The 13,108-nt window shown below is 58.9% G+C and overlaps 1 protein-coding gene across 1 annotated transcript; it reads right to left on the reverse strand.

The window, feature by feature from the left end:
- Positions 1 to 7,206: 7,206 nt before the first annotated feature.
- On the reverse strand, positions 7,207 to 10,995 carry LOC142907097 (uncharacterized; the record flags this gene model as incomplete). The annotated part of the gene is made up of 4 exons (XM_076056170.1): positions 7,207 to 9,078; positions 9,256 to 9,390; positions 9,814 to 9,960; positions 10,294 to 10,995. Coding segments are annotated over 4 exons (2,772 nt in total), but the record flags the coding sequence as incomplete, so codon positions are not given.
- Between the last annotated feature and the right edge of the window lie 2,113 nt (positions 10,996 to 13,108).

Consider the following 13,108-nt stretch of genomic DNA (forward strand, 5'->3'; position numbering starts at 1 on the left):
TCTCACCCTCTCACTCTCTCTCACTCTCTCCCACTCTCCCTGTGTCTCACTCTCCCACTCTCTCTCTCACTCTCCCACTCTCTCTCTCACTCTCTCACTCTCTCTCTCTCACTCTCTCCCACTCTCCCTGTGTCTCACTCTCCCACTCTCTCCCACTCTCCCTGTGTCTCACTCTCCCACTCTCTCCCACTCTCCCTGTGTCTCACTCTCCCACTCTCTCCCACTCTCTCCCACTCTCTCTCCCACTCTCTCCCACTCTCTCCCACTCTCACTGTGTCCCACTCTCTCACGGCTGAGGAGACACGGGGGGGAGACATGGGCGGAGGGAGTTGGTGTTAGACAAGGGGGGAGGAGGTGGGGGGTGAGACATGGGAGGGGGTGTTAGACACGGTGGGGGGTGAGACATGGGGGGGTGAGACATGGGGGGGGTGAGACATGGGGGGGGGGGGGTGAGACACGTTGTTGTTGTTGTTGTCGTTGTCGCCAGTATCAAGGCGACGTTGCGTTAACGTCGACGCCACCCCCAGAGCCGTGCACGCTTCAAGTCGCCGCCGCGATTGAGGACCCCGTCTCTGTGGAACTGCGTCTTTGCTGTTGCGATGATCATGACGATGATGATGACGACATCGTCATCATCGTCATCGTCGTCGTCGTCGTGGTCACTGTGAACGGGCCAACGGCAGCAAGCCCCTCGCCACGTGGACACGGCACACGCACAGCTGTCAACCCCTACACACTACACTACACACTACACTATACACTACACTATACACTACACTATACACTACACTTTATACTACACTACACTATATACTATACACTACACTATACACTACACTATACACTACACTTTATACTACACTATACACTACACTATACACTACACTATACACTACACTATACACTACACTTTATACTACACTATATACTACACTACACACTACACTATACACTACACTTTATACTACACTATACACTACACTATACACTACACTATACACTACACTTTATACTACACTACACTATATACTATACACTACACTATACACTACACGATACACTATACACTACACTATACACTACACTTTATACTACACTACACTATATACTATACACTACACTATACACTACACTTTATACTACACTACACTATATACTATACACTATACACTACACTACACGCTACACTATACACTATACTATACACTACTATACACTACACTATACACTACACTTTATACTACACTACACTATACACTACACTATACACTACACTATACACTACTAGACACTACACTATACACTGCACACTATACACTACACTATACACTATACACTACACTATACACTACACTATACACTACTAGACACTACACTATACACTGCACACTATACACTACACTATACACTACACTATACACTGCACACTATACACTACACTATACACTACACTATACACTGCACACTATACACTACACTACTACATAGCTGTCAACCCCCTTTATCAGTGCCCTACCCTTCTTAGAGACCAACTCATACCGAATTGGTCACCCCGTACAACCTTCTAAATCTCAGCGTTCGTCCTACAAAGCGCCATCGCAAAGGGAGAAACACAAACAAGAAGACTACACCTGTCGTGCCCCCCATTGAAACGACCGCACACGACACGTGGACATGAATGCGGGGCGAGCCGTATGGGTTGACGAGGCATGCACGTGCGCGTCACCGGCTCACCCACTCGCCACCGGCTCACCCACTCGCCGACCAACTTTCTCACCACCACCTCCCCCCCCCCCCACCCCAACGCCTCCCCCGCGCAGATGCCGCACGGCTGGATTTGCCGATCCCATTGCGGCCAGCGTCCCGGTGCGGATGGCCTCGACCGCGCGGAGGCATCGTCGTCGTCAGCGGCATCATCTTCAGCAGCAGCATCAGCAGCGGCGGCGGCGGCGGCATGCTGCCGGGGTCCAAGCGTTCTCCGCAGCCAGGCCTAGCGTGGACGCCCCGTCGGCGGTGCGGGCCGGCTCGGCGCGAGCGCCGCCCCCGGGCCGCTCGCCGTGACACCGCGGGGGAGGGGGGAGGGCGGTGGAACGCCCGGCCCAGCGGGGCCCTCGCGAGGTTTCCAGCGGGAGGAGGACGAGGAGGAGGACGAGGAGGAGGAGCGGCCGGTGGTGGGGCGGCCGGTGGAATTTCCACGGCGGATCGGGACTCGGGATCGCCGCTACACCACCCCCCTCCCTTCCTCCCGGGGATCCGGCGGATCGTTTTCCGGCGCCTTCGGGATTTATCATCTCAACGGTCGGACCTTGCCGCGGGCCGGACATGAAGGCCGGCGGCCCTCCGCGTAGCGCGCTGTGGGGGACGGGGGGATACGGAGCGGCGGCGGCGGCGGCGGCGGCGCACAAGGAGGCCGAGCCGCCGGCCACGGCGGCCGCCGAGGACGGCGAGAAGCGGCCCGCGAAGTCCCGGGAGGCGACGGCCGCCGCCAAGGCCCCGCCGGGCGCGCCGGCCCCGCGGGCGGCCTGCCTGAGGCCCGCCCTCAGGCCCAAGCCCGCGCAGCTGCCGGAGGCCGCCACGGCCAACGCCAAGGGTGGGCCCGAAGCGCACTCACCGGGCAAAGGGCGCGCGGGGAGGAGTTTGGGGGGTGGGGGGGCAGCTCTAAGGGAGCCCCCCACCACCACCACCACCACCTCCAAATATGCGGCCTCGTCAGATGTCAGCTCTCCCCTCCCCCCCACCCCGCCCGCCCCCCATTCGAAATCCCGAAACGCGTGACGGCAAGATAATACACACGAGATGATTAATCTCTTTCTCTGTCTCATCTCCGCTGCATCTCTGCCTCTTGTCTCTTTCACTGACCACATTCCCGACTCTATCTCTGTCTCCTGTCTCCATATCTCTCTCTGATCTCCGCTACATCTCTAACTCTATCTCATCTCCGCTACATCTCTAACTCTATCTCATCTCCGCTACATCTCTGCCTCCTGCCTCCATCTCTGTCTCGCTGATCTCCGCTACATCTCTGACTCTATCTCATCTCCGCGACATCTCTAACTCTATCTCATCTCCGCTACATCTCTGCCTCTTGTCTCTTTCACTCACCACATCCCCGACTCTATCTCTGTCTCCTGTCTCCATATCTCTCTCTGATCTCCACTACATCTCTGCCTCTCTCTCTCTCTCATCTCTGCTGCATCTCTAACTCTATCTCATCTCCACTACATTTCTGCCCCTAACTTTCTCTCATCTCCACTACATCTCTATCTCATCTTGTCTCCATCTCTGCCTCGTGTCTCCATCTCTCTCTCTCTCTGATCTCCGCTACATCTCTAACTCTATCTCATCTCCGCTACACCTCTGCCTCCTGTCTCCATCTCTCTCTCTCTGATCTCCGCTACATCTCTAACTCTATCTCATCTCCGCTACACCTCTGCCTCCTGTCTCCATCTCTCTCTCTCTGATCTCCGCTACATCTCTAACTCTATCTCATCTCCGCTACGTCTCTGCCTCCTGCCTCCATCTCTCTCATTGTGGACCCTCTGCACACCGCGGCGAGATCGTGAACATCCCCTGGCCCACCGTAGCAGCGCCCGTTCCCTGGCCGAACAACCAGAGCCACGTTCCCTGGCCGAACAACCAGAGCCACGTTGACCGCACGTCGTGTCAACCCGTATGGCTCGGCCCCGTATACTTGTCCAGTGGAAATTTGAGTGATCGGGTCCGTACAGGCGCGTACAGCCGTTTCAATGCGGGCGCGACAAGAATAATGTTCACGGTTCTTTCGGTGAAGTCACCATCCACGTAGACAGGGAAACAATAAAATGATAAAAATGTAAAACGATAAAATCCTCACGACGTTTCGACTGCAACACAAGAAGCAATCATCGTCAGGTGTGAGAACCACAGCGAGAACATTTGAGCCACTTTTTTCGAATTTTCTTGCTGCGGTGCTTACACCTGATGACGATGATTGCTTCTCGTGTTGCAGTCGAAACGTCGTGAGGATTTTATTGTTTAATATTTTGATTATTTAATTGTTCACCTATCTACGTGGTGACCTTACCGAAAGAACCGAGAATATGAATCCCTGCAGTCACGAAAGCTCTAAATCAAGACAAGAATAATGTTTGTCTGCGTGTTTGTGTTTCTCCCGCGCGATGGGGCGTTGTAAGGGTGAACGTTGAGATTTATAAGGAGGCACGGTGGTGACCAGTAAGTTCTGAATTGGCCTGTGATAAGGTGAGGCACTGCTACGGGGTTGACGGGTTTGTAACACTGCCCGCGGACTCAACACCACAACCCCGTCAACCCGTATGGCTCGGCCCCGTATTCTTGTCCAGGGGAAATCTGAGCGATCAGGTCCGTACAGGCACGTACAGCCGTTTCAATACGGGCGCGACAAGGTGAATGCCTCCTTGTTTGTGTTGCTCCCACGTGATGAGATTTACGAGGAGGCACGGTGGTGAGACCAACGAGCTCTGAATTGTTCCGTAATGAGATAGGGCACTGGTAAGTGGTTGACTGGTTTATCACTATTCATATTCTTAGCTCTTTCGGTAAAGTCACCACGTTGAAGGGAAAACAATAAAACAGGAAAATATATATATAAAACAATAAAAATAAATTCTCACGACGTTTCGACCGTAACACAAACGGCCGTCATCAGGTGTGTCGGTTTGCATTAATTTTTTTTTGGTTTATCACTGCCACCATCGTCTATAACCCCTCTACTGACGATGACGACGACGATGCCCTCCCCCTCCACTCCCTGCACCTCCCCGCAGCTCCGCCAGAGACGACGACCCGTGCCGGCGCCCCCCGGAAGGCCTCGTTCATCTTCGACGGATTCCCGGCCCCCTGCCGCGCGGCGCTCCCATCGCTCGGCCCGCAGCCTCCCGGCTGGCCCCGGCGCGACGGCGCTCGGCCCTGCCGCGGTCCCCGGCGCGGACCGTCGGACGGGGCGGACCGGGCCGGCCACGGCACTGGGAGGATTGAGAACGGCCCGGGTGACGATGAGGACGACGCTGCGGAGGAGGAGGAGGCGGAGGAGGGGGAGGCGGAGGAGGAGGAGAGGCCGCAGGGCCCCGGCGGGGCGGCTGGGCCTCTGGCCAAGCCGCCGAGGTCGCTGGCGCTGAGGGGCCGCGCGGCGGTGGCCGACGCCAAAGTTGGGCACGACGCGTCGCCCTCCTCCTCGTCCTCCTCGTCCTCCTCGTCATCGTGCTGCACGGTTTCCTCGCTCTCCTCGCTCTCGGCGGCGTCGTCGGCGGCGGCGGCGTCGTCGGCGGCAGTGGCAACAGCAGCAGGGCCTTCGGTAACGTCGTCGTCATCAGCGGCGGCGGCGGCAGTCTCAATAGCAGTGACTTCAGTGCCAAAGTCCTTATCGTCGTCGGCATCAGCGTCAGCGTCAGCATCAGCAGCGGCGTCATCAGCGGCAGCTTCAATATCAAAATCATCATCATCATCAGCAGCAGCAGCAGCCTCAAATGGAACATCTTCAAAATCAACGTCAGCGTCGTCAGCTACGGCGTCAGCAGCGGCCGCAATATCAGCATCATCATCAGCAGCAGCAGCAGCAGCGGCAGCAGCCTCAATATCAGCATCATCAGCAGCAGCCTCAATATCATCAGCAGCAGCAACGGCAACAGCCTCAATATCAGCATCATCAGCAGCAGCAGCCTCAATATCATCATCATCAGCAGCAGCAGCGGCAACAGCCTCAATATCAGCATCATCTTCATCAGCAGCAGCAGCAGCAGCGGCAACAGCCTCAATATCAGCATCATCATCATCAGCAACAGCGGCCTCAATATCATCATCATCAGCAGCAACAGCAGCAACCTCCTACTCCTCTTCATCATCGTCATCGTCCTCCTCGTCCTCCACCACCTCGTCGCGTTGCCGTGGGGACGCCGCGTTCGACGAGGTGAGCGCCACCGTGCGCCTGCCCCGGGTGACCTCGGCTGCCGAGAGGGCGCGCAGATTGGCCGGGGTGAGGGTCGCGGGGGTCAACAACCCTGGGGTCAACAGCAACGTCAAGGTCAACAGCAACGCAAAGGTCAACAGCGTGGCGAGGGTCAACGACTTTGGGGCCAATGACGGCGGGGTCAACGACGCAGAGGTCAGCAATGTCGCAGGGGTCAACGCGAGCCCGGCGAGGAGGCGACCTCGCAGGACGAGCATCGACCGCAGTCGCCTGCCGCCCCCACCTCCTCCGCCCGGGACTCCTCCGTCCAGCGCCACCTCATCGCCCGTCACCGCCAACCCCGCCACCTCCTCCAAGGGCTCCTCCTCGCCCGTCTTCTGCTCCTCCAGCACCTCCTCCAAGATTGGCCCGGCCTCGTCCTGCACCTCCTCAGCGTCCACCTCCTCGCCCATCTACTCGACCGTCCCCAGGGCGGTCCCCTCGTGCACCGCCGCCTCCTCCACCATCTCCTCCTCCACCTCCTCCGCCATCTCCACCATCTCCACCATCTCCACCTCCTCCACCATCTCCACCGCCTCCTCCAACACCTCCTCCACCATCTCCACCTCCTCCGCCATCTCCGCCCTCTCCACCTCCTCCACCATCTCCGCCACCTCCTCGCCCATCTACTCGACCGTCGCCGAGGCGCTGCCGTGGTCCACCTCGTCGCCCATCTACGCCGTCGTCGCCCGATCCTCCTCCTGCCGCGCCGCCCGCAAAGGAGACGGCGACGACGACAACGACGCGCCGCCGTCGTCGGCGGGGAAGGCGAAGGACGTTGAGCAGGTCGCGCCGGGGTCTCCCTCGGCTCCTCCGGCGGCGCCGCCGAAGAAGCCGCCGCGCCGGGCGGTGGAGGACGCGGGCAAGGCCGGCGCCTCCGGCGAGGGGCGGCAGCGGCGGGGGCAGGCGGCGGCCTCCGGCCGCGAGGAGCCGGGAGCGCTGGCGGCGTGCGCCGCGGTGAACGCGCCGGCGAGGAGGGGCGACGCCCGCTACCGGACCATCGCCGTGTGCTCCTCCGGTGAGTACCGGGAACCCTCGCCGGGGGAACCTTGTGGGGCTGACGACGGTGACTCTGACGACGACGGTGACTCTGACGACGACGGTGACTCTGACGACGGTGACTCTGACGACGACGGTGACTCTGATGACGACGGTGACTCTGACCACGGTGACACTGACGACGGTGACTCTGACGACGACGGTGACACTGACGACGGTGACACTGACGACGGTGACACTGACGATGGTGACACTGAAGACGGTGACACTGACGACGGTGACACTGACGACGGTGACACTGACGACGGTGACTCTGACGATGGTGACACTTACGACGACGGTGACACTGACGACGGTGACTCTGACGACGGTGACACTGACGACGGTGACTCTGACGACGGTGACTCTGACGACGGTGACTCTGATGACGGTGACACTGACGACGGTGACACTGACGATGGTGACACTGAAGACGGTGACACTGACGACGGTGACACTGACGACGGTGACACTGACGATGGTGACACTGAAGACGGTGACACTGACGACGGTGACACTGACGACGACGGTGACTCTGACGACGGTGACACTGACGACGGTGACACTGACGACGGTGACACTGACGACGGTGACACTGACGGTGACTCTGACGACGGTGACTCTGACGATGGTGACACTGACGACGGTGACACTGACGACGGTGACACTGACACTGACGACGGTGACTCTGACGACGGCGACTCTGACGACGGTGACTCTGACGACGGTGACTCTGACGACAGTGACACTGACGACGACGGTGACACTGACGACGGTGACTCTGACAACGGTGACACTGACGATGGTGACTCTGACGACGGTGACTCTGACGACGACGGTGACTCTGACGACGGTGACTCTGACGACGGTGACACTGACGACGGTGACTCTGACGACGGTGACTCTGACGACGACGGTGACTCTGACGACGGTGACTCTGACGACGGTGACTCTGACGACGGTGACACTGACGACGGTGACACTGACGACGGTGACTCTGACGACGGTGACTCTGACGACGACGGTGACTCTGACGACGGTGACACTGACGACGGTGACTCTGACGACGACGGTGACTCTGACGACGACGGTGACTCTGACGACGGTGACTCTGACGACGACGGTGACTCTGACGACGGTGACTCTGACGACGGTGACACTGACGACGGTGACACTGACGACGGTGACACTGACGATGACGGTGACTCTGACGATGGTGACTCTGACGACGGTGACTCTGACGACGACGGTGACTCTGACGACGACGGTGACTCTGACGACAGTGACACTGACGACGGTGACGGTGACGACGGTGACACTGACGATGGTGACTCTGACGACGGTGACTCTGACGATGGTGACTCTGACGACGGTGACTCTGACGACGGTGACTCTGACGACGGTGACTCTGACGACGGTGACTCTGACGACGGTGACACTGACGACGGTGACTCTGACGACGACGGTGACACTGACGACGGTGACACTGACGACGGTGACACTGACGACGGTGACACTGACGACGGTGACACTGACGACGACGGTGACACTGACGACGGTGACACTGACGACGGTGACACTGACGACGGTGACACTGAAGACGGTGACACTGACGACGACGGTGACACTGACGACGGTGACATTGACGACGGTGACACTGACGACGACGGCGACACTGAAGATGGTGACACTGACGACGACGGTGGCACTGACGATGACGGTGACACTGACGACGGTGACACTGACGACGGTGACACTGACGACGGTGACGACGGTGACTCTGACGACGGTGACTCTGACGACGGTGACTCTGACGACGGTGACACTGACGACGACGATGGTGACACTGACGACGGTGACTCTGACGACGGTGACGACGGTGACTCTGACGACGGTGACTCTGACGACGGTGACACTGACGATGACGGTGACACTGACGATGACGGTGACACTGACGACGGTGATGGTGACGACGGTGACTCTGACGACGGTGACACTGACGATGACGGTGACACTGACGATGACGGTGACACTGATGACGGTGACACTGACGACGGTGACACTGACGACGACGGTGACTCTGACGATGACGGTGACTCTGACGACGGTGACTCTGACTCTGACGATGACGGTGACACTGACGACGGTGACACTGACACTGACGACGGTGACACTGACGATGACGGTGACACTGACGATGACGGTGACACTGACGACGGTGACTCTGACACTGACGATGACGGTGACTCTGACACTGACGACGGTGACTCTGACGATGACGGTGACACTGACGACGGTGACACTGACACTGACGACGGTGACACTGACGACGGTGACACTGACGACGGTGACTCTGACGACGGTGACGACGGTGACTCTGACGACGGTGACTCTGACGACGGTGACACTGACGATGACGGTGACACTGACGATGACGGTGACACTGACGACGGTGATGGTGACGACGGTGACTCTGACGACGGTGACACTGACGATGACGGTGACACTGACGATGACGGTGACACTGACGATGACGGTGACACTGATGACGGTGACACTGACGACGGTGACACTGACGACGACGGTGACTCTGACGATGACGGTGACTCTGACGACGGTGACTCTGACTCTGACGATGACGGTGACACTGACGACGGTGACACTGACACTGACGACGGTGACACTGACGATGACGGTGACACTGACGACGGTGACTCTGACACTGACGATGACGGTGACTCTGACACTGACGACGGTGACTCTGACGACGGTGACACTGACGATGACGGTGACACTGACGATGACGGTGACACTGATGACGGTGACACTGACGACGGTGACACTGACGACGACGGTGACTCTGACGATGACGGTGACTCTGACGACGGTGACTCTGACTCTGACGATGACGGTGACACTGACGACGGTGACACTGACGACGGTGACACTGACGACGGTGACTCTGACGACGGTGACGACGGTGACTCTGACGACGGTGACTCTGACGACGGTGACACTGACGATGACGGTGACACTGACGATGACGGTGACACTGACGACGGTGATGGTGACGACGGTGACTCTGACGACGGTGACACTGACGATGACGGTGACACTGACGATGACGGTGACACTGACGATGACGGTGACACTGATGACGGTGACACTGACGACGGTGACACTGACGACGACGGTGACTCTGACGATGACGGTGACTCTGACGACGGTGACTCTGACTCTGACGATGACGGTGACACTGACGACGGTGACACTGACACTGACGACGGTGACACTGACGATGACGGTGACACTGACGACGGTGACTCTGACACTGACGATGACGGTGACTCTGACACTGACGACGGTGACTCTGACGACGGTGACACTGACGATGACGGTGACACTGACGATGACGGTGACACTGATGACGGTGACACTGACGACGGTGACACTGACGACGACGGTGACTCTGACGATGACGGTGACTCTGACGACGGTGACTCTGACTCTGACGATGACGGTGACACTGACGACGGTGACACTGACACTGACGACGGTGACACTGACGATGTCGGTGACACTGACGACGGTGACTCTGACACTGACGATGACGGTGACTCTGACACTGACGACGGTGACTCTGACGATGACGGTGACACTGACGGTGACTCTGACACTGACGACGGTGACTCTGACACTGACGACGGTGACACTGACGATGACGGTGACTCTGACACTGACGACGGTGACTCTGACACTGACGACGGTGACACTGACGACGGTGACTCTGACACTGACGACGATGACTCTGACGATGGTGACTCTGACGATGGTGACTCTGACGACGGTGACTCTGACGACGGTGACTCTGACACTGACGACGGTGACTCTGACGATGGTGACTCTGACGACGGTGACTCTGACGACGGTGACACTGACGATGACGGTGACACTGACGACGGTGACACTGACACTGACGATGACGGTGACTCTGACACTGACGACGGTGACTCTGCCGCCAGATCTCGCGTCCTTGCGGGACAAGCTGGGAGCCGGCTGCCCCTCTCCCTTTCCGAGCCCCGCGGCGGCCGCGAGGGTTCGACACCGGGACCTGGTGGCGTGCCGTGCCGACGCGGCGGAGGGGGACCCCCCCGCCCCCCCCGCCGCGGAGGCCCGGGGGGCGCCCCCCGCGGGGGGCCCGGCGGCCCCCCGGTCCGGGGCGCGCCAGCTCCTGTCGTCGCTGCGCTTGGATCTCATGGAGATGGTGACGGCGCGGATCGGGGCCCTGGGGCGGCACGGGAGGGGCGCGACTGCACCGCCGCAGGGCTCGGAGCGTGGGTCTCGCTCGCTCGCTCGCTCGTTCGTTCACTCATTCACTCACTCATTCACTCATTCACTCGTTCATTCACTCGCTCGCTCGTTCATTCACTCATTCACTCACTCATTCACTCACTCATTCACTCGTACATTCACTCATTCACTCGTTCATTCACTCGCTCGCTCGCTCCCTTGCTTTGTTCATTCACTCACTCACTCATTCACTCGTACATTCACTCATTCACTCGTTCATTCACTCATTCACTCACTCATACACTCACTCACCCACACTCCCACGCTCACTCACCCACTCACCCACTCACTCACTCACCCACCCACTCACACACCCACTCACACACCCACTCACCCACACACTCAAACACTCGCTCACCCACTCACTCACTCACCCACTCACTCACTCACACACTCACTCCCACGCTCACTCACACACTCACTCACCCACACACACACTCACTCACACACTCACACACTCCTACACTCACACACTCACTCACTCACTCACCCACTCACCCACTCACTCACTCACTCACCCACTCACTCGCTCACTTGCTCGCTCACATGCTCACTCACTCACTCCCTCCCACACTCACACACTCACCCACACACTCCCACGCTCACTCACCCACTCACTCCCACGCTCACTCACCCACTCACTCACTCACACACTCACTCACTTACTCACTCAGCCACTCACTCCCACGCTCACTCACCCACTCACTCCCACGCTCACTCACCCACTCACTCACTCACACACTCACTCACTTACTCACCCACCCACACACTCACTCACACGCTCACTCACCCACTCACTCACCCACTCACCCACTCACTCACCCACTCGTCCCCCACCCCCACCAGGAGTGCCACCCCTGCGGGTGGTTCGTCCCCAATCGGCGCGTCCCAGCGAGTGGCGCTGGTCGCAGCCGGCGGAGCTCTGGCACTCGATAGCGGCCCCCCTGCGCGGCCGCAAGCAAGGCGGCGCTGGTGGTGGTGGTGGTGCCGGCGGCGGTGGTGGTGGTGGTGCCGGTGGTGGTGGTGGTGGTGCCGGTGGTGGTGGTGGTGGTGCCGGTGGTGGTGACGTGGTCCGGGCAGCGTCGTTTAACCGCGCCCTGCGTGGGTCGTCCGTGGGTGAGCGGAGCGTGCCGGGGGGAGGTGGTTTGGTGTAGTGTGTGCGGTGTGGTGCGGTGTGGTGTAGTGTGGTGTGGTGTGGTGCGGTGCGGTGTGGTGTAGTGTGGTGTGGTGTGATGCAGTGTGGTGTGGTGTGGTGTGGTGCGGTGTGGTAGGGTGTGGTGTGGTGTGGTGCGGTGTAGTGTGGTGCGGTGTGGTGTGGTGCGGTGTGGTGTGATTGGTTGTAAATGTGGCGATAAGCGGTTGTAGCCGAGTGGCTGCAGTTCGTCACTCCGGGTTGTTGCTGTTGAGGTTTGTGGTGGTGGTGGTGGTGGTGGTGGTTGTGATGGTGGTGGTGGTGGTTGTGATTGTGGAGGTGGTGGTTGTGGTGGTGGTTGTGATGGTGGTGGTGATGGTGGTGGTTGTGATGGTGGTGGTTGTGATGGTGGTTGTGATGGTGGTGGTTATGATGGTGGTGGTTGTTATGGTGGTTGTGGTGGTGGTTGTTATGGTGGTTGTGGTGGTGGTTGTGGTGGTGGTGGTGGTGGTGGTGACGGTGGTGGTAGTGGTTGTGATGGTGGTGGTTGTGATGGTGGTGGTGGTTGTTATGGTGGTTGTGGTGGTGGTTGTGGTGGTGGTGACGGTGGTGGTAGTGGTTGTGAT

The sequence above is a fragment of the Petromyzon marinus genome, chromosome 74 (genome assembly GCF_048934315.1).
Source record: "Petromyzon marinus isolate PM22_M1 ecotype Great Lakes invasive population chromosome 74, UKy_Petmar_22M1.pri1.0, whole genome shotgun sequence".
NCBI classification, from domain to species: domain Eukaryota; kingdom Metazoa; phylum Chordata; class Hyperoartia; order Petromyzontiformes; family Petromyzontidae; genus Petromyzon; species Petromyzon marinus.